This window comes from Morus notabilis, unplaced genomic scaffold (genome assembly GCF_000414095.1).
Source record: "Morus notabilis unplaced genomic scaffold, ASM41409v2 Scaffold63, whole genome shotgun sequence".
In the NCBI taxonomy this organism is placed as follows: Eukaryota; Viridiplantae; Streptophyta; class Magnoliopsida; order Rosales; family Moraceae; genus Morus; species Morus notabilis.
In genome coordinates, this window is record NW_010365950.1 from 741,488 (window position 1) to 763,941 (window position 22,454).

General features: G+C 31.6%; 2 protein-coding genes across 2 annotated transcripts; one reads left to right on the forward strand and one right to left on the reverse strand.

The window, feature by feature from the left end:
• Nucleotides 1-422: 422 nt before the first annotated feature.
• LOC21404612 (eukaryotic translation initiation factor 3 subunit H) lies at nucleotides 423-5,861 on the reverse strand. The gene is made up of 12 exons (XM_024172771.1): nucleotides 5,682-5,861; nucleotides 5,520-5,596; nucleotides 4,382-4,498; nucleotides 4,154-4,257; nucleotides 3,854-3,920; nucleotides 2,999-3,132; nucleotides 2,860-2,908; nucleotides 2,050-2,121; nucleotides 1,867-1,968; nucleotides 1,724-1,791; nucleotides 1,201-1,353; nucleotides 423-752 (listed from the first exon to the last, which is right to left on the reverse strand). Exons 1-12 carry the CDS (start codon nucleotides 5,689-5,691, stop codon nucleotides 695-697), a joined length of 1,011 nt encoding a protein of 336 aa, XP_024028539.1. The 5' UTR covers nucleotides 5,692-5,861; the 3' UTR covers nucleotides 423-694.
• A 9,568-nt stretch (nucleotides 5,862-15,429) lies between these two features.
• LOC21404613 (CRIB domain-containing protein RIC4) lies at nucleotides 15,430-17,210 on the forward strand. The gene is made up of 4 exons (XM_010108946.2): nucleotides 15,430-15,500; nucleotides 15,597-15,762; nucleotides 15,883-16,029; nucleotides 16,771-17,210. Exons 2-4 carry the CDS (start codon nucleotides 15,621-15,623, stop codon nucleotides 17,070-17,072), a joined length of 591 nt encoding a protein of 196 aa, XP_010107248.1. The 5' UTR covers nucleotides 15,430-15,500; nucleotides 15,597-15,620; the 3' UTR covers nucleotides 17,073-17,210.
• Nucleotides 17,211-22,454: the final 5,244 nt, after the last annotated feature.

The following is a 22,454-nucleotide window of genomic DNA, read 5'->3' on the forward strand; positions in this document are numbered from 1 at the left end:
AATTTTTAAACAATTAAACTCCAATATGACTTTATGTCAACTCAATCATACCCAATTCCAACATGAATCGTGAATCTATTATAAATAATACGACACAATACACTAAAAATGAGCCATATTCAATAATACGACATACACCGTATTAATTTACCATTCATATTATGATGATAACACCAAACATTATATTATTATATTACGGTCAAACAATGCCCTAAATCATTAAACTAGGAAAGAGCCCTTTTGTTTTATCAAATATTCTCTCCTCTCTTTGAAATTAGAAGAATTACGAAATAGTGAACCCCATGAATTTGTAAGGTCATTCTTCCCCTATTCCCTCGACCAAACCCAACAATACCGTTTCCTCTTAACATTCCTCCAATTTCTTTCCACTCTACCAAACATAGGTTATAATTCAGAGAGCAAGATTTAAACATTTTCTTGGACATTCTACCAGGAAGACAAATTGGCAAATAATTCCACATCAGATAGGCTTTTCTAAAACACAAGGGCATAATACTTCTAAAAATTGGAAATATTAATAAAAAGAAATAAAAATAATAAAAATTACAAGGCAATCAATCACGATCTTCTGTCAAGAAATTAACGAGACCAAAAAGATAAAATTTTCTCCTTAAGTAATCTTACGCAGATTTGATCCGTTCCCAAGCAAAACCTCTGATCAATCCACTTTGCATCAATCTTCCTGCAACGCTTTCATCAAATACAATCTGCTGAAGCTTTGCCCCGCAACCCTATAGAAATATCATCCAAAAAGTTAAATAAGATATAGAAGAGCTCAGCATTGTCAAATGGCGCAGTAGAAGGATATTTATTTATTTCATCTCGGAGAAAGGCAAAAGTGTACACCACTAAGCGGATGTTAAGATATTAATAATGTATAGATCTATTAATATGATAACGTGATTTGAGCCACTGAGTAAAAACTATTCTTTAGTAGAAATCCACCGAATATTTTCGTAATGGTCAATCCACAATCACCAGATCGTGATGACCAATCAGAGATGAAAAATTATGCAGGGGGGCAGAAAGAGGGAAGGGTGCTGCTTAGATGCATGGAAAAACAAGTTATGAGAGGACAATTCGCGTAAGAAAATATAAGATCAGGGAGAGTGATAAAGCTCAAAACAGAGCCCACAAGAAAACATTCAAAACATGAGTGCATGGAATTTTACTACATACCCATTAATCTGGTTGCAATAGTTTGAGATTTGATTTGTTATGAGGAAACTCTCCAACCGAGATGGCTCAGGGATCGGCTTGAAACTAGGATTTGAAGGATCCTCCTCAGGCAAAGGGTCTTCGCCTGCGAGCTTCCTTGCAGCATTCTCAGCCCTACAAAATAATATAGTCAATTACCGAGCCTATATTACACGTAGTTTGAAAGAGAAATTAAGAAGTTCTTTAAGAATCAAATACCAACATCCTAATATTTTTAACTTAATTTAACATATAGCCATATACCAATGGTCTTAAACCCACATGCATCTGGCTAGGAAAACTAAGTGCACCAACAGAGAACAAGCATAACCAAAATGTTCCAAGTGGATAAATAACAGGAACCCCATACCCCACCCCTCTAACCAAAATAAATGTTGACACTCATGCACCCACAAGGGCGACAATTTCCTATGGAACCAATATGGCAACAATACCACAGAAAATCTAGAAAACGAAAACCAATTGAAAAGATGACTGTTGTTACCTTCGCTTCTGAAGCCATGCTTGCTGCTGGGCTTGCTGACGCGACAGGCTTCGGTAGTGGAATTGGAACTGTAGAAGAAACTCATCATGTCATGCAAACAATTCATCACAGGAATATAACCCTCCAAAAAGATAGTTACAAACCTTTTGCTGTTCCATCGACAAATCGTCCATGCACTCAATCAGAAATTCCATATTCCTCTCCAAGAATGGACTGGTTGACAGTTGCAAACGATCATAGTCACACTAACATGGGAACCAAAGTCAAACAAGGATCCAAACATTGTATACGTGTGAAGTATTTCATAGTAAAAGATCATCTCATACCTGGGTAACAGGTGTATCAGCTTCCAGCTCCGTCATAAAAGCACTAACAAGTGCAGAATTAGAGACTTTGATCTATTATCAAGTTAAAGGAGAACCGTTAGTATATTAACCAATATTTATTTGTGAATGTAACATCTAACATTATGCCAGAATAATCAGGACATTTATGCATTATTCCCAAACTCATATGATTGTGACAGGAGTAGCCAGTAAGAGATAGTAGTAAAAGTAGAAGTAAATCAATAACAATCAGCGTAAACAGTAAATTAAGAAAATAACTAAATAGTCATCAGGCCCCCATAATGATGTGACTATCCCATCTTCACAATGATAAACATGAACATCAAGATAGTTGAAATAATAATCAGAAATTTATCGACACAATGTTCCAATTGCCACATGTATACTGAATATGAGTGGTCATATCTTATACACTGAATAGTGAATAAATGATCAACAATGACCTGTTCTAATCTGACCTGACAATTAATAATTACGATGTGGTTACAGATAAGTGACACGAGAAAAAGAACAGACTTATTTAGGTTAATAGTTTTGCCCAAACACTTATTTGCAGCATTTTGATAATATTCTTTGCATTCCCAATAACTATGGGATGCATCCAATAATTATTATGAGAACTGTTCAGCAACAACCACTTCGATGATTGAAACAAAATATTTAGCTTCAAGGAAGAATTACACCCAAAAAAAAAGAAAAAAAAGACGGGCAATATTTTCAAGATTTTGAAGCAGATCTAATAGACTTCCATCTCCTAAAAAAACAAGAGGTAAAGTTAAAGCAGCTTACAGGTATTTCCTCAAATATATCCACCCATGACAAGTTCTTTTCTCTCAACCTAATAACCACCAAAACAGATGAAAATTAGTCCAAATCTCATTATTTATTTCAACAGAACAGAATATAACATAAAATGAAGAGACCATACTTCTCTCCTGTAAAATTGTTATTGCGGTAAAGATCCATAAATGAATCAGTAAGCTTTAGTGCCTTAAGCGCTAAGACACCTTGATTGGACCTTGACGGGTCATAAATTATGCATACACACCGTCTAATATTCTCCTGCAAAAAAAAATAATGAAACGAAAACCCGTCAAAAACGTGTGAAACTAATTTTTCTAGGATTAATTTCATAATTGCCCCCTGAACTTTGTACCTTGTTTCAACATGCCCCCTAAACTTTGAAAGGATTCATTTCAACCCCTGAAATATGTCACCCCAGTTCAATATTCCCCCTACATTAATAAAACTAACAAAATGATGTCACCCCAGTTCTAGGACCAAGACACTTAATCTAACACTTGTAAGCTCATATCACACAATCTAAAATCCAACATCTCAATTCAACAACTTTTACTATAAATCCTCATGGCCCATGATTCAATAAAGAATTAACATTCCTTTAGTAGCAAGTGCATCAAACTCAAAGCACAAGATACAATGAATTCTTCTTTTACACAATTTACTCAAACCTCCGCCGACTTTTTCACGCTTCCAACTTTAGCCCATTACCAACAGCCAATCAAGAACATGGCTACCAAAACTAAGGTTCCTTTGCCCTTGCCCTTTATTTTAACAAAACTCTAATTTGCAACCACCAAACTTCTAAACTACCCATAAGTTTGTGACAAAGAATACACAGAGATAGACACACACACCCCTGTTCTATGTCCATTCATTTAGTCTTCCTAACCTCCACAAAGAAACTAATATACAGGCCCAAAATACAATTCTTTATTTGGAATTAATTGCAAGCTGAAAATCAAAGCAACCTTTTCATTACCTGATAATTCATGAAGGTCTCAATCAGCTCCACTGTTTGGTAAGAACCAAACAAAGTCGATTGGTACCTGAAACATTTGAGAGAGAGATTATAGATTAAAGAGGAAAGAAGAGTACGAATATCTAGAAACAAAAAGACCAAACTGTAGAATTCTATTATGACAACCAGATAGCCGAACAACTAAGTGCACAAAGGTAAAAGTTGTTTGTGTTCTCATCAATATCGCCAATTACGATATATGCATATGTAAGCATCCCGTCATTAAAATGATGCAAAAACACATGTTCATATCAAACTTACCAACCAACAGTGTTATTGTCAACATTAACCTCTCTCAGACATCTCATCATCTCAAGCTGGTAATTAGCACCATCTGCTTCAATCTCCTCATCCTCTTCCCGAATCTAAATATAGTTCAAATTTTTTACAAATTGTACAAGTGGAAAAAGAGTTAGAAGAACGTAGGTAAAATGAAGTTAATTTTCTACATAATACAAGGAATAAGGAGTGAACGATAAAATATCACACCGGAAAGGGGAAACAATTGGTGACTTCAAGAACACTCCCCACATCTAACCCAAGAAGTTGCCCTGTGACTAAAGCGGGTGAAAACTCCTTGCAGTGCTTGATTATCTTCAGGATAACCTGTTCAACAAGAAATTTTGTTTAAGGGGAAAAAAAAAGGAAGTTAGATTATATAAAGAGGAAGAAAATCAGAGGAACAGAATTCAATTGAATTTCGATTAGAAGCATTGTCAGTTCACAATCTGTGAGCTACGACCAAACAGTAGATTATATACATAGAACGTTGAAGCTCAAAATCTTTGACTATTTTCTTCTTTTATTTAGCAGTGTTTACTTTGGCAGCCATTTAAAACCCAGGAAAAAAAAATCCAAAAAACCATTCTTTTCATGGGTTTAAACCACAATCCAAACCTTTTTGCCAAGTGTTTTTTCTCAAAAAAATTTTAATTCATGTTCAAACCTACGAATAGAACAACAGGCCTTGAGTAACACAATAAAGTATATTGACTGAAGAACAAAACTTGATTAGACTCGACCAAAAAATTGTCAGCTTGAAGAGAAAAATCCTAAAATTTTATATAAGGTCAACTACGGACAATAGATATCAAAATTTTGAGCTCAAAAGTTGATATACTTCCTCCTATTTTCCCCAACGTGTAAAAAAAAAAAACAAAACAAAAAAACTCTTAAGTAACACAAAGCGGTACATACAACAAAAATTGAAGAATGACACTGAATTCGATTCAAACAAAGGCATTGTCAGCTCAAAAATTGATGTTATTTCCTCCTATTTCCCCAATGTTATCTAAGCAGCCATTAAAACAAACAAACAAAAAGAAATCTAAGTAATACAAAGAGGTAAACACAACAAAAATTCAAGAACGGCACTGAATTCGTTTCAAATCAAGGCATTGTCAGCTCAACGATGAAAACTGTAAAATTCTCCAGCACGCTTACGACGAACGCTACGATACAATATATACAAGTGTGTGTGTGTGTGTGTGTGTGTGTGTGTGTGTGTGTGTGTGTATATATATATATATATATATATAATTTAAAGCTCCAAACTTGATACACCTGGGGTTTCCTAAGAATCAACTTAACTGAAAAATCGAGAACCAGAAAGAGAGAAAATTAGTACCAGGCCTTCAATCTGAACAACTCTGAGAGGAGACGCGACTTCCTCCGTCGCTGCCACTTGAAGGAAAGATCTCGCCACTGCCAAACACAGGCATCGAAACCAGTCAGAAACCAATTCGTCAAATAACCAAACAAACGCGAACAGAAAAGGAATTTCACTCACTGTTCGCCATGATTACGCAGTTTCTAAAGCTCGTAGAGAGAGAAAGTGGTATTCGCGAGTTGGGGTAGAAGAAGAAGGTTTCTCTCTCTACGGAGGATTTTCCTCGGAATGGCGATCAAGTGATATAGAGAGAGAAACAAATAGAAACCCTAGAGTAGTTTCTTCTCGTCGGAAAACTGATGATAGAGCTGGATTGGGCTAAGACTCCAGAGTCGGTCTTTTCTGGGCTTTACTAATAGGCCCACGGCTGCATTTGCACGAAAAGTAAACAGTTCGGGCATTTATGTAATCACAACAAAAAATAGAAACCTGTATGATTAGTTTTTTATTTTTATGCAATGTATTTTGAGGTTATCAAAAAAAAAAAAAAATCGTATCTTTTATTTTCAATTGTATCAAATTTTTATCTTTACCTACTAAATTCAGGCAAATCCTTATATTTTTCGGTTAAAAGTTTATTTTGACTATGAAAATATGTTTGGTTGGAGGATTCAAATCATGATTTAAATCATGGTTCATGGTTCGCTACAACGTTTTTTCTCATAAAAAATACACGTAAATTGAAAATAATTCTAATCACATGATTCTAATTCATGAACTAAACGTTATGTAAAATGCTCTTAGCGTTTTGTTGTTTTTTTTCTTTCTTCTACTTATTTTTCTCCTTTAAGGGCATTTAGGTTGTTTTAGCGAAAATTGGTCATTAATCAAGAAAAGATAAGATATGATAGTCTATAATACAATATAAACAAATTACACGGTTGTCCCCCGAACTATAGGTTGTGTCACAAAATGCCCATCAAACTTTATTTTGTAATATCTGACAAAGCTCCACTACGGTGACATCTTTCTTGGGGATCTGTCTTCGTTTGTTGCCATTGTCCGCTTGCTGCGGTCTTCTCTGAAAAGCACTGAATTCTCACTTGCATAAGTTTTCCTTTCAGATTTGCTTTTTCTAATTTTTTTTTTTTTTTTTTTAGTTTAGTTTCTGAGAGAGGGAGAAAGGAAGAGAGAAAAAGAGAGAGAATTTGAAGAAAAAAAATAGTTTATGATAGATTTTTGTTGATAACAAATATTCTCATATGATATGTAAAATGACCTGCAAGATATGAAAAATAACTTATAGGATATGAAAGATAATCTATAGACTATTAAAAAAGATAACTCACATGATATGAGCAGATGACTGCAAAACATTCAGGGGGCGTTTGGTACGCAGTAATCAGTTGAAATCATATTCCTGGGAAAGTGATGGAAGGTAATATGATTCTCATGAATAATACATTATTGTGTTTGGTTACATATAGGAATCTTGTCTCAAATTCCCAAGAATAGTGTATTACAGTGTTTGGTTATGCATGGGAATGTTGTGTTTAAAAAAAAATTAGGAGAATATAATTTTCACACTTTTAGATTTTTTTTAAAAAAAAGTATAAGAAAAAATAAAATTTAAAAAAAATGAATTCTCTTAATAATTTTAAAATTAATGAAAATTTAAAGAAAAATATTTATAAATGAAGATTAAAAAAAATATCCTTAACGATCTTTCTCTCTCCTCTCTCGCAATCTGACTCTCTCTCTCTCATCTCCCCTAAATCTCGATCTATCTCTCTCTTTCTCTCTCAATTTGGGGGTGGGAGGACGACGACGAGCGACGAAGAGGGGGCCCTAAGACGGAGGAGGCGTTGTGCAACGCTAAGAGGTTTCTCGCAACGGAGGGCGGTGTGTTGGGTTTCTCACGACAGAGGCCGGTGAAGTGTTGCGTTTCTCCCGATTGAGACTGGCGAGATGCTGGGTTTTGCGAAGGAGGCTGGCGAGGTGTTGGTTTCATGACGGAGGTCAACGAGGTGTTGGTTTCACGACGGAGGCCGACGGGGTGTTAGGTTTCACGTGAAGGAGGCCGGCGAGGTGCTGGTTTCATGGCGGAGGCCGACGGTGGTTGGGTTGTGTGACGGCAGCTAGCGCGGGGCGAGGCTAGTCGTTGGTGGCTGTGATGATTTTTGTGGTGGTCTAGTTGTGATGATGGTGGCTTTGGGCTTTATGTGAGAATCTCACATTTAGTTAGATTCCCGGGCATCTAAATATCACCCTCAAATCAAATTGAGGGAAAGTAAATCCTATAGTATTTACTTTCTTGGGAATCTAAAAATTAGAGTTCTTGTACCAAACATGGTAATCTTACAGATTCTCATTTCTATGCTTAAAATTATTGCATACAAAACGCCCTTAATAACATAAGATAAACTTATAAACAACAGTAGAAATAAAATAATGTTACCTCTTTGACGATTTTTCTAAAAATTTCCCTTCACATTTCAAAATCATGTTAAATCTCTACATTTTTTTTGGCAAAGGTTGATTTTGATTATTATAAATACCTAAATGTCCTTTATATTTTTGAACTCTGTCTATTCTTACTAGTCTTTAACGTGCACTTTGCGTGCGTGATTCATTTAAAATGGTAGTTATATAAATTATTGTTTAAAAAAAAAGAAAAAAGAAAGAAATGAAGATAAAAGCGAGAAAACGATCTGAAGTATTAGACACAGATAAATGATTTTAACTTATTTTGTTGTGTTTTATGTTAATTTTATTTCTTTTTAAAAATTTATTTTTATTTAATTGGTGCTATTTTATTTTATTTTAGTGCATTTTGTTTAATTTTAATTTTATTCAAATTATTCATAATATTTTTATTTGAGCAGAATAAAAAATTTGATGCAAAATAGTTTTAAAACAGACAAAATCAAACCACAAATTAGTTCAAAATAAATATAATAAATAATAATAATGAATAGTCAGATGAAGCTTATCAACGATCTTGATGCGTGTATGAACAGTACGTGCAGAAAAGGAGAGTGAAGCAGTATGCATGCATCAGGCAGGCCCCGCTACGATTCTCAATGAGTCAATTAGAACGCGCGGGACGGTAATGTCTGCCACTTTTTATTAGTGTTTAATTACCTGCATCGTGATTTACGTGAACTCCTTTTTCCACAAATACTATTCAGACACATGGTAAACTAAAAAGATAGACCATTTACACAACAACAACACGTGTATTTTACTAAAAAAAAGCTCTCAATTAAAGCTTGACCCGTGACACAAAAGAAGACAAAATAACTTAAACAAAACTTTGAATAGTTTTTTTGTGTCTAGATAAAAAGTAATTTGTGTTTAGATGAATAATAAGTGCATTCCCCTTTAATATATAGATTATAGATTATAGATTATAGATTATAAATTCTTTGTTCCTTTTAATGGAATTTAGGTCCTTTTTATAGTTAAAATTGACCATTAACCGAGAACAAGGTAAGAATGGAACAAAAATTCATTTTTTTTTATTTAAAAAAAACAAAAATTTGAATCTGAAGATATAAACGCGATACAATCTAAAATACATGGTATGATTTTTTTTTTTTTTTTTGGACAATCTGAAAATGCAGGCATAAAAATGAAAAAAAAAAAAAAAAACCATAAAAAAGAGAGCAACTTGAGAATTCAAGCAAAGTTTGGGGGTAGAAGCGCAAAAAAAACGCTTCTATAAATAGGGAAGAATGAGATTGGAAAACCCTAAGGAAGAGATCCTATTACTAAGAAACGAACTGCGAGTGAGAGATAAAGCTTGAACTCTGCTGTGGTCGTGTCTTTCATCCTTCCCATTTTGATTATTGATTTTGATAATCAAAACTCAAAATGTGAAGGAAAGGATCTGATAACGAATCAAGGCGTCTCAGAAAGCCAGTGCTCTTTTTCTCTCAGTGAGCTCTTGGCTCGCTATGATGTCTACAGTAGTTTTTCCCCCCAATTCCCAATCGCTTTCTCCATTTTCTTTTTGTTTTTGGCTTTTTTTTTTTAATTATTTGGATTAGAATTATTTCTTCTAATTTTTTTGATTAGTTATTTTTTGAGTTTTTCAAGGTTGGGTGATTCGCAGGATTTTATCCGTTGAAATATTGCAAAACGAATCCACAATTTTGTATTTTTATTTTGTATTTTTGTTTTTTCATATGTTGGAAGATCAGAAATGGTAGCCGCCGGGGAGGGTCAACATAACAACACCATCTCCGTTATATTGGATGTCGTTTTCTCTACTGAAAATTGTATGTCTACGACATGTCGTTTTGTTTAAACGGCATTTCCTTTTTTTTTTCTTTCTTCTTTTTTCTTTAGTAAAGATACATGCATTCGTTGCAATTTTCTTTCGACCAAAAGCTCCGAAAATGGTTTTCGCAAAAGAAAAAAAAAAGATAAAAACCTCTCTGAAAATGGAAAAAAAAAAAGAGAAAATGTAAACTTGAAATGGAAAAAAAAAACTGACGTGGTCATTATATTTGAAATAAAAAAATCTCGTTTACAAACGAAGTAAACATGATGAAAATGCAAGTAGATTTAAGGAAATTTTTTTTTAAAAAAAGTATAATTTTATTAAATTGAAGAAAATAAAATGGATGTAAAAAAATACTTATGCTTAAAATTAGTATCTTTAGTTATAAATATAAAATGTTCATAAATGCAATTATATTATTGGATCCTTATTGTATTTACTCAAAAATTGTAACAATATTCAAATATTGTATAAATTATTAATAAAATTCATAATTTTATTTCTCGTAATATCAAAATAGGATTATAAATATGCTTTTTAAGCACATATTTTAACTTTTAATTGTTCAGATTTAAAATTTATGGAGCAATTTATCAAAATATGTAAAACTTAGGGAGTAAAAATTTGAGCCATATTACAAGAGTGTGATAGGTTCAAAAGGTTAGTCGTCAAAATTTAAAAGTCAAGGAATAATTAGTTGGACTCTATGTGCTATCGTATGTTAAGTTTTAATTATCATGTTATCATTAAAAACATATAACATTTGAACGTAAAATCTAAAAAAGGAACCAAAATGAAGAAAATAAAGTTTTAGGGCAAGAAGGTAAAAAAAAAAAAAAGGTAACGGTGGAGTCAAATAAAGAAGTAAATAAATGTTATGGCAAAAGGGACCAAAGGGAAAAAAAAGTAAAACAAAATTTCATGGCAAAAATTTAAAAATGTGTAAAAGATGACCAAAAATAAAGAAATAAATAAGTTTTAAGGTAAAAGAAACAAAAATGGGAAAAACAATTTAAAATTTTAGGGAAGAATAAAAAAAAGGGTAAGAAAAGACCAAAAAAGAAATAAATAAGCTTTACGGTAAAATGAGCCAGAACGAAAAAAGATAAAATTTGAGGGCAAAAATAAAAAAGGGTCAAAAGGACCTATTAAGAAAGATATAAATAAGTTTGAAGACACAAGGAATCAAAACGAAAAAAAAAAGGACTAAAATAAAAAGGGCATAAAAGGGAAAAAATAAAGAAGTAAATAAGTTTTAGAGTAAAAGTAACTAAAAAATAAAGTTTTAGTGCAAAACTTAAGAAAAAGGGTAAAAAAAAAGGAAAATGAAGAAATAAGGGCTTGTTTGGTAAGCATATTTGAATTATAACTTGAATTCTGCTAGTGTTTTTTTATCTCACAAAAAATTAGAACTAAAAAATTTCTTGTCTCACAAAAAACTTACTAATGAATCAGAATTACTGATTTAAATATATATTCCAAACGGGTCATAAATAAGTTCTAGAGCCAAAGGAACCAAAATGAAAGAAATTTCAATACAAAAATAAAAAAAGTTAAAAAATGACTAAAATGAAGAAATAAATAAGTTTTAGGATACAATCGAGAAGAAATATCTAAGTATGATAACACCTAAAAAAACTTAATGTGTAAATGAAAGAAGATACGTTAAAAGTAAGGGCAAGAATGAAAAATATCAAATTTTGCGGGAAAAAGTAAAAGGAAAAGAGAATATGGAAAAGAACAAAAAAACATCAAAGGAAGAAAAAAAAACTCAAAAGCTAAAAGGAAAAACTCACAAAAAGACAAAATAGAAAGACTAAAGTTTGAACAGTGTCTTTGTGTCTATATAAATTGTAAATACATTCCTTATTTTATATTGTTATAGATTATAGATTAGTGGTATGCTCGCGCGTTGCTGCGGACAAAATTGTATATTATACAGGAAGTTGAAAATGCTTACAACGTGTTACATTCTTTGTTTTCCGTTTTTTTTTTTGTTGTTCTTTAGAATTGTAAAATACAAATTTTAAAAAATTTAGTGATAATTACTAGGGAGATTGAAAAAATTTTAATTATATATAGTGTAAATTAAAGGATTTAGAAAAATAAATGAGCTTCTTGTACATTGTTTAATACGGATTACGGCAAACAGATATCTCAACAAAAATAAATGAAAAAAAAAGAGTTGTTGTCTAGAAAGCGTTAGTATCTTTCTCTTATTATTATTATTATTATTATTATTATTATTATTATTATTATTATTGTTATTATTATTATTATTTATTATTATTATTATTATTATTATTATTATTATAATTATAATTATTATTATAATTATTTTGAGTTGGCTTGCGATCTTTTGTAAAAAGAAAAAGGCCCTGCCTTTTATCAAAGCAAAAAGAGAAGAGAAAAGAGGAGCAAATCGGACATTTCAAGAGGAAGGGCTGAACTTTTTCCACTGTCCAACTCCAAAGGAACAGTGAATCTGAGAGATGATGAACAGTTCAGGGTTGTTTGGTTGAAGGATTCGTCCCCTGATTCAAATCATGGTTCATAATTCGCTACAGTGTTTTCTCTCACAAAAAATACACATAAATCGAAAATGGTTATAATATTATAATTCTAATCCATGAACCAAACGTCTCCTTAATGAATAGACCACAAAATCCATCGCAGGAGAAGAAAGAGGAAAACCGGAATTACACTATTCATAACATTGTACAATGAAGAATGATTTTCCTACCCTCTTTTAGTATATATAATAATTTGTCAAAACAAGTAAAATTTAGGGGAATAAAATGTTAAAGAGATCAATCCCTACTTATAGAGAAAAACACAATAATTATAAAATAGAGACATGGTAGTACTTGGTATTGATAAATCGATAATTTGTTGCTTGAAATGTATTAATTAATAACTAATATTCGTTAATCACTAACTGTTATTGATTAATCAGTGATGAATGATCAAGTTAATCGATAATAAGCTAAATTTAATCAGTGATTAACCATCAAATTAATTAATAATAAAATAAAGTCAATAAAAAATCATTTTTCTAATTTTACAAAACAATGATCTTTTACTAAAAAAACAATCATACTCCCAAATCCCTAATTAGGTTTAGTTTGTTTTTTCTTTAGAGTTTTAAATTGTAGTTGTAGGCATAACCTATCAGTAATTTCACACATGACTTCGTTACAAGGTTAGAAATGACATTCTTACTCCAGGATACACTTGCGGCTACGTATTTGCCCTTAATTGAGTAAGTGTAGGGATATTATATGGGGATAGGGGAGGTTATGAGAAATTTAGCCCCCGATTCGAGGGTAAGGCGGGGTTAGGGAAGCTCTCCTATCTCCATCCCGCCCCAATTATGTATACTTTAACATATGCTCGAGTTACAATGTTGCTTTTAGACTTTGGTTTGTTATTGTTCGAGTATAAATTTGGCATTAAGATTTTGATTTATCTTTATGACGTATTAGTAGTTATGTTGTTCAATTTTCTAATTATTTTAATGGAAGTTTCTTTGCGGTTTGATAACGTTGCAAGTATTTTTAAATTCTTAGTGAGTAACTGGTAAGGTATAAGGATAGTTCACCTGGTGGGGATTTTCCGATCTTGATTCCGCCTTAAATTAGATGGATATGGAGACGAGCATGAGGATGAGGGAAGTATATACCGCCCCTACCCCGTCTTGTTGCCATTTTTATTTTAAAGTGTAGAATTCTAATTCTCCTCCCCCTTCAAGTTTTTTTTTTTTTTTTTAAATTTTAAACTGATTAATTCGATCAAAAATAAATTTAAATAGTTTGATTAATAATTTTCCTATTCAGACAGACCGGACGAATCATAAAACACGTCTAGTATTTTATGATGCATACTCTTTTGTTCCGTTCTTGTCCATAATGCATAACAATGTTTTTGAAACAACAATACCAAAAAAAAAAAAAAAAAAAAAAAAAAAAAAAAAAAAAAAAAAAGTAAAAGAATAAAGATAACAAAAAGTTAGGCTTTCTCTGAAGCCTATCAGAAAATTTACATACATCGCCGTTGAAAGGGGGGTTAATTTTATGCGTGAAGCGATTCAACACCATAAAAGGCAAAGAGATGTCCTTTTTTGTTTCTTTGATGAATAAGGAATGTCCTTGCAATGCAAGCAAAGTGGCCAGTCAATCTTTTTCTCTTTATTTCCTTTTCCATTTTTTTAATCTTTTTCCCCTTCAAATAGTACGTTATAGTACATAGCAACCCACGTGGTACTCATGTTTTGACGTATAAAATTAGGTTGGCGATGAAAAGGATTTATGTTGGATTTATATCTAATGATATCTTGGTCATAAATGATTACATCAATGAGAAATTTTAATATTTTTTTAAAGAAAACAATTCTCCAATATAATGCTTATTTATGTGCTAAATTTGACTTTGTTGAAATTAGTACTAATTATAACATATGCCAAATTTTAATATTTGACTGTTATTCGATGGTCGATATATTCTCGTTTTCGTTTAGTTATTATAACGTTGTCAGTATTAAATTATTTAAGAAATTAAACTTTTATTTTTACAAGTTAAAAAGCTTAGTAATTATAATAAAAATAAATGTAACATTTTAAATAGGAGTTGAGAGTTTCTTGTCCCATTAATTGTCCTCCAACAATATTTTACCACATCATCTAAATTTTAAAACTTGGCCATATAATAAATACAATTAGTATATAATTCTATACTCTTTTCGGTATTTTGACTTCGATCAAATTATTCTTAAAGTGAGCATGTATACAATCCCCTTTTAAAAATAATTTGGTCTTTTCACAAGTTAAAATTAAATTTTGACCGAGAAAAGATACAGATTTATGTATTATCTGTAATTTGAATGCTTATTTTTTATGAATTAAAAAACGATTGTATACTTCTAATAAAATATAATATAGGGTATAAAAAGATAAATAGCCCTAAAATTTTTAAAATTGTGTGTAATTGGATAAGGACTTTACACTAAAATGTGTCTTTTTCTTTTTTCTTTTTAAATTTCATTTACGAAGTAATTATAATCGGGGAGTTGAAAACAATTTAGACAAGATATTGCCAGCCGAACTAATTCGGATTAAAGCTTTGATTAATATGAAATTAATCATACAAAAATCAACCAATCCCAGCCCTGCCTTCAACAGGACGATCGAGCAAGAAACACTCAACACCATGTTGAATGCTATTACAGAAATCACTTGTGATTCACTCAATTATTGATGCAATCATTTTGAATTAATGTTAATTTATTCAAAATGAACAAAGAAAAGTGACTTTTGAATTATATATAAAACAAAGAGTTTAAGAATTTGGGAAATTGTATAAATTCTTAGCTTGGTCTCTAAGAGAGCCATGGCCAAAAGTGAACCCACCACAATATAACAATCATAAATAGTATACGTATATAATTACTTTAATATGGAAAAAAAAGTTTGGTTTGTGGGAATAAAAACTAATGACCCTCAAAAAACGACATTCAATCAACAATAGTGTATTAGTGGCAGGTTGAATTGCACAGTTTAACCAAACTAACAACTCTCTCCAACACACCCACTATTCATATAATTATAATTTCCTTTCTTTCTCTTCAAATGGTTTTATACCAAACTTTTATAACATTTTTCTCACACTATATCATTCTAGCTTGCCCATAAAGCCAAAGCCAAAGAGAAGAAGTGGTACTACTTTTCAGATTTTCTGTCTTTTGTTATAAATAGGTACTGTTTTTTTTGGGATAAGCCATTTTAATTAGTTTGGTTTTATCATTTGATCAGAAGGGTTGTGGCTAGATTACTACAATGAGATCGGATCGCGTTGAGAGATTTGTTGTTCTTCCTTTTGCCATCGGATGCGCCTCCGAATCGAGCATTGCTCTCGGGAAAAGCAGTACTACTAATCAAGTGAAGAAACCATGTCATGATGAAGAACAAAAACCAACGAGTATGTTGTTTTGATCGTTCTCTTAATCATTACTCTCTCAGGATCTTGTTTCTCTAGTAGAGAATTTGATGATATATTTAGGTTCTCTTTTATATATTTTTATTTGGTGTGTTTTCTAAGGAAGACCAGAAACAGAAGAAAGTTCATTGTCTCAAGTGAAGAACAAGAGGAATGGTTTCATCAGTTTCCTGACTCTACCAAAGCCTTATATTTCCGGTGGCATACAGAGATTGATCCGAAGCATCAAAAGTTTGTCTCAGATATTTGGTAAGTAAAATCATGCTTTTCGTTTCCTTCTTTTTTTTTTTTTTGAAAATAAATAAAATAAGTGCTTCAATTTCAACAATGTTGAATAATTTTGTGCATGCCCAGATGGCCATTTTCTGAATTTATGCACCTAGAAAGTTGGTTTTTCTTATTAGTAGAGGATGATGGCTTCTATTCTAGAATGTTGGGCAGTACTTTGTGGGCATGTGAATGATTTTTCCTCTCATTCATTTCTTCTCTTTCTTTCTCGGGAGAGTTCTATGGTAGGGTTTGAAAAAGTAAATACCGATAGGTCTCTTTTTCAATCGTCATAAGATTTTGCATACTTTTTTATTTTAATGTGATTTTGACCACATCTAATGGTCAGAAACGTGTACTCACCTTTACCATTAAAAGACCTTTCTAGTTCTTGTAACTTTTTGTATAGATTTCAAGGGCTTGTGGAAGAATTTACGTGTGTACATTTCTAAATGCTCGATGCTATTAGAATGATCAAATATTGCATTGAAAACAAGTATGTGGTATGTGTTTTTGATGAATCGAGGACATCTGATTGCTTGATTTCAGAAAGGAAAAAAAAAAAAAAAAACCATATACATATACTTGTACAGTAATTTTTTCATGCCTAAGAATCCCCCTGTGGACGTATACTGTAATCTCTATTTTGTTCTACTACTTTTACTATGCATAATGTTTGTTATTTTCTCCCAAGTTTTTAACTTTTTTTCTTGGAAAAGTTAGTCTACAAAGAAGAGATTGAAGAGATAGAGAAGGAGATAGAAATCGGATATCCAACAGACGTTAAACACGTGACGCACATTGGATTGGATGGATCAACAACAACAAATCCTGTGAAGGGTTGGAAAAATCTCAATCCGCCAGAAGTATTTTCTTTCCCTTCCATTTCTCTAAAACATTTTGAGTTGGCAATGGCTGCACAGTCTGATCATCATGAGCAACCTCAGGATGTTGACATCAACAAAGTTGCTACGGAGTACAACCAAAAAAACAACAATGTTGCTACAAAGAATTTAAAAGCTTGATTATGATCCAATTGACTGTTTTTGTAATATTTCCTTCATTGTTGCAGATTGATTACGGTTTTGATGATCAGTTGATGAGTAACATGATTGATAGTTAATCCATCGCTTTGTATAGATCTTGGAGAAATTTGGAATTTAATTCACGTCAAAAAATTGTATTGTTTGTGATTTTTTTCCTTTTCATTAATGATCACATTTGATTATCATGTGCTGAAAACTGCCCATTTGTGACATTGAGAAACCTAATTAAGTTGTAGTTGTACTTTTGCTATGTGGACATATATATGGTCTTTTAGTTAGTAAATTGTGTTAGGAAAAATATAGAAAATACAAAGAAGAACAACAACTTTTGCAAGAACAAAATAACGAAATTGTACAACACTAATTCAACCTTTCTACCAAACTCAGAAAATGAAATTTCAAGGATGTCGAGGCACGTGAACCACGCTTTCTTTAAAATAGATTCGTCCCCTCCGACGAGTACTTGAGGCAACGTTGGACGTCCGTCTCTCAGGATACAACGACAACAACGGTAGTTTGAAGCACTATCGGAACCATCCGGCGAACTAGAACTCGGACATTCCCTCTATCACCAAAACGGAACTACAAAAGATAACACAAGAGAAACTTGGAAAAGAAGAGAAAGAACTCGAGAGAGAGAGGTGAGTGCTCTGTGCAAGTGAGTGCTCTTCTTCATGTGGTAGACGCCTTATATAGGCTCTTGGAAAAGGGGTTATGAGACCAGGAATTAAAGGTATTAATCACACATATTAATAGTGCAAAAAAGTTTCCTTTCATCAAGGTGAACCCGGCCACAATACATATCTAGGTTCAAGGAAGAACTGATGCAATAACCCGCCTTTAACATCACAATTAAGCTCAACATTAACCACACCATTAATTCCTTTTTAATCACCATTATGCTAATTTACCAGCCATTAAGCACAACATTAAGCTTAGGCAAAACGGTTGGAAAGGTCTTGGCCAAATCAAAAATAAAAATTGCAAAACTAAGCTCGCACGGAGCGGGTTTTCTGGTCCAGCATTCGTGTCTGTAGGTTTCGGGCACACACATTAGGCCCCTAACCCGCTAGGACCGTGATTCGCATCCCTTTTCTCGAGGTTACTGAGAGAATCTATATATATAATTAATTATTATTATGAAAAAATTTGCATAAAGTTTGTTGTTTTTAAAGTTTGGGGATTTGTTTCTTACCTTGTTTTTAATGTTTGTGTTTTTGGTATATCTGGATCAAGATAGAAGATTGTTGCTGTAGTACTTGATACATATGCATTGCCTTAAACGTAAACAATAAATTGGTTAATATTTTGGTGTATTAGATGTAAATTTTTTATTTTACATATTATTTTTATAAGTTGTTAAAAAATACCTAGATATTGTTTCACCAACATTGCTGCAAAAACCGCAACCACTGGTCCTTTCATTGATTTAATGACATTTTTGTCAAATTGATCTGCTTTATGTCCCCATAATGTGACTTGAAGTTGTTCGTTTCTGTGAGAAAAAAAGGGCAAAATAAAAACGCTAGAATGAAGAGTTTTAAATGATGTAAAAGTTTTATACTTTTATTAAATATAAATTTTTTTATATGATTGTGGTAATGACTATGAAAAGTTAATTTACCTTATATTTTGTATTATTATGGTCCGTCGAGATGTTTATCTATCGTTGATATTTGTTTGTTCAATTGTTTGTACTCTTGTAAGAACACCGATTACATCTGTTGAAAAATAAATAGTAAATGTTAAAGACGTTAATTAATACATTGATGATGTTTTTTTTTTTTTGAAAAAAGTAATTTAGTCGACTGAATTCTGTGCTGAAGTTGATCGAATTTGATGAAGTAAAATCTATGAAATGGAATAGGCGGTGCTTGTTCTGTAACTGGAACGAAGACTGTTGCGCGGGCAAACTGTAGCATTACAATATGTGGAACAACTTTGTATGTTGATTTGTTCTCAGTGACGAAGAAGTTGCTAATATCATATATATTGCCTAATTAAATTTTTTGATAAATAGTATCTGAATCTCATGCCCTAATTGATCCTTGAATTGCTTCATGCTGCAGATATAAAAGGTAATATTGTTAGTAGATTTATAATATTTGGAATTAAATGAAAAATAATAGAATATTATATTTGTTAAAAAGTATTACCTCTTTGTCAGCTAAAACACAATCAAGACTGATCAAACGTCCAGCGCTCAGATTATTATTCGTCCATAATCTACAGATTCTAGCCCTGATAGTTTCATAAACTTCATTTGGTTTTAGGGCTCGAATTAATATGGTCATTTTGGCTAACTGTTGGCACAAAAAGGTAATTATTTTGGTGCATAAAAATAGGAAGCTTTATTCGAAATGTTTTTGATAGATGAATAGTAAGCAATTTTGATTATAAAAAAAGATTATGAATCTAATATTTAATTTATTATAATATTTGTATTTTTATATGGTATTTTATTTCTTTATTTGATGTTATGTAGAATTTCTTTGTAAACAATATTTTTTATATAATTTGGATATTTATTAATTGAATTATGAATTAGTATATGCAATCATTTTGGAGTTGTAGCTCTTGATAAAGCAACATATAATTGTTTGTGGGTAAAAATTTCGCTATCTAGATATAATCTTATTTTATTCAAAGATTGTCCTTGTCTTTTATTTATTGTCATTGCAGAGAAAATTTTAATAGGAAATTGTCATCTTTTTAGTGTAAATGGTCATTTAGATTCATGTACAATCATTTCTATTCTTGGGATATAGACTTTTTCATTAACGTTGCTTGAGTTTATGATTTGTCCTTCTATAATTTTATTTGTTAATTGTGTAATAATAAGTTTTGTTCCATTGCATAATCCACTTGATTGATTTAGATTTTGTAATAACATTATAGGTGTTCCTAATTTAAGCTTTAATTCATGTGGTGGTATTCCATTAAAGTTAAGAGTGTGCAAAAATTCTTGAGGATATAAAAGATTAAGTTCGTCTATATTTTCGGATGAGGATGCAATAGTGTCGTAACTATAATAAGATTTTTCTTGTCCAGAAATTAAGGATAATATGTAATTATTAATTTCATTAGCTGTTTTATTTTTTGGTGTTATGATTGCTCGTTCTTTTAAGTATTCAATATTGCTAAAGTAAATATTTAAATGATTATATATTAAAGTTAAAATTTTTTCAATTGGATTTGAATCATAATGTAGCATGTATTTTTCTGGTATTTTTACCCATATAGCGTCTTCATTTTCTAAATCTTTTATTCCTTCAACAGTACCACCTCCAACGTTTAATATCCATTTCAAAAATGTTACAATTTCCTTTTTTTCTTGTTCTGTATGGTTGTATTGTTTTAATCTCATCTTTTCTGTTAACTTTATAATTTTGAAATATGACCATAAATAAGAGTTATTTATAGTTGTATTTATTATATCTTCCTTTGTTCCTGTGGGAATAACTAGTAAAATTTGTTGGAAGTCACCTCCTAAGACAATTGTCTTGCCACCAAATGGTTGCTCAAAGTTATTTATTAAATCTTGAAGTGTTTTATCTAATGCTTCAAAACAATATTTATTAGTCATAGGTGCTTCATCCCATAATATAAGTGATGTTTTATCAATTAATTTTGCCAATTGAGTTCCTTTTTTAATATGACAAGTGGAAAATTTATCTATTGACAATGGTATTTGAAATCTAGAATGTGCAGTTCTTCCCTTAGGCAGTAGTAGTGATGTTATTACGGAAGATGCAACAGCTAAAATTATTTCATTATTTGATCTAATTTTTGTGATTATTGCATTCCATAAATATGTTTTTCCGGTTCCGCCATGACCATAGATGAAAAATATATTATTTTTTTCCTCATGGAGTGATTGTAAAATTTGTTGATAAATAAATTGTTGTTCATTATTTAAACTATTTACTAATCTAGTATTTTCTTCTTTTAACTTTATATATATCGTAATTAAGTTCTTCTCTTAAAAGCTTATTATTTAAATCGTCCATTAATGATCTAGTTGGAAGAGGTAAGTTAAAATGTGTTAAGGTTAATGAATTTAAATTTAATATTTTTTCTAGTTCATATAGTACAAAATTATATAATTATGTTTTAGGTACTTGAAAATTTGAGTTATTAAATAAAGATTTAATTTTGTGTAATATATCATCTGTCATAAGTTTCTAATGTTTTTCAAGCAATTTTATCGGGTTATTTACATTGAAAAATAATAAAATTATGACGAATAATTGTCGTAGTTGACCAAAATGAAGCTTCTAGTATAGATTCATCCAATTCTCAATCCTCTCCTAATAGGCCTAGTGCATAGCATACTGCTTGGTTTGTTGGATATGTTATGTCATTAATTGTTCGAAGAGCTTCGTAACTTGTTGCGCCTTTTTGATGATTTAATTATAATTTAAGATAGTATAATTCTCCAGAGCTTGGATGGACATGAAAAGTTCGTCCAATTGTATGTCCCATTTGTCTTGGAGACCAATATTTATATTTACTATTCCAAACGTATCTAATAAGAAATTCCATGTAAGTTATGTGGCGACCCACTTTTGAGGCCGCCACTGTAGCTAACTTTTTAACTTGTACTTACTGAAATTTCTTTAAAATTTGCGGAACATTTTTTTTTTAAATCTTATAGTAAGTATAAGATACGAATTGCTTTCTTAACAAAATATACAACCTTAACATATCTGTTCTTCAAAGCATATAAATATAACTATATATATATATATGTACTCCTTAAATCTTACTTACTAATAGCCATAATCCTTAAAACCACTTAACATATAGTTTCAGAGTCATAATTAGCAAACTATTTATAACATAAAGCTGATTGCGGAAATACTGTGAGCGGTATCCATTTTCTGATCCCCACATCGTTTGTCCACTCACCGTCAGTCCATCAGGCATTATATGCCGGTTGCTTACCTACAGTATAAACATTCTATAATGAGCTTTCACTCAGCAAGTAGGAACTACCTCTCGCAAAATAACTGTAAGTTTAGATGAATAAATATGCATGAGCCAATTATGCTTAATTATGATGTATTATCAGAATCTTATTATCTTATCTTATCTTTCTTATCTTTTCTTTTAGGCCCGAGTGCTCGTACCACTTGCGCCCAATCTTCGGGACGTGAGGGTTTGCAAGGTCCCCCATGACACCGTGATTATAACTTGAATGCCTCCCTTGAGTCGGAGGACATTATTATTATTTTTTCTTTCTCCCTGGCGGAGCTTGAGTTACCTCCCTTGTGGAGGCTAGTACGACACTCAACTGAGATTACTCTTATAAGTTCCTCTTGACTTATGAAGGTGTATGCAATATGACCTAGCATAGCA

Excerpts from the sequence above, each read along its gene's own strand:
- LOC21404612 (XM_024172771.1), bottom strand. Across the intron at positions 4,499-5,519 it reads TTGTTCAGATTGAAGGCCTG|GTTATCCTGAAGATAATCAA; the intron begins GTACTAATTTTC and ends CTTGTTGAACAG. Across the intron at positions 3,133-3,853 it reads AGACCTTCATGAATTATCAG|GAGAATATTAGACGGTGTGT; the intron begins GTAATGAAAAGG and ends TTTTTTTTGCAG.
- LOC21404613 (XM_010108946.2), top strand. The coding sequence starts at position 15,621 with ATGAGATCGGATCGCGTTGAGAGATTTGTTGTTCTTCCTTTTGCCATC. Across the intron at positions 15,763-15,882 it reads TGAAGAACAAAAACCAACGA|GAAGACCAGAAACAGAAGAA; the intron begins GTATGTTGTTTT and ends GTGTTTTCTAAG. Across the intron at positions 16,030-16,770 it reads AAGTTTGTCTCAGATATTTG|TCTACAAAGAAGAGATTGAA; the intron begins GTAAGTAAAATC and ends TGGAAAAGTTAG.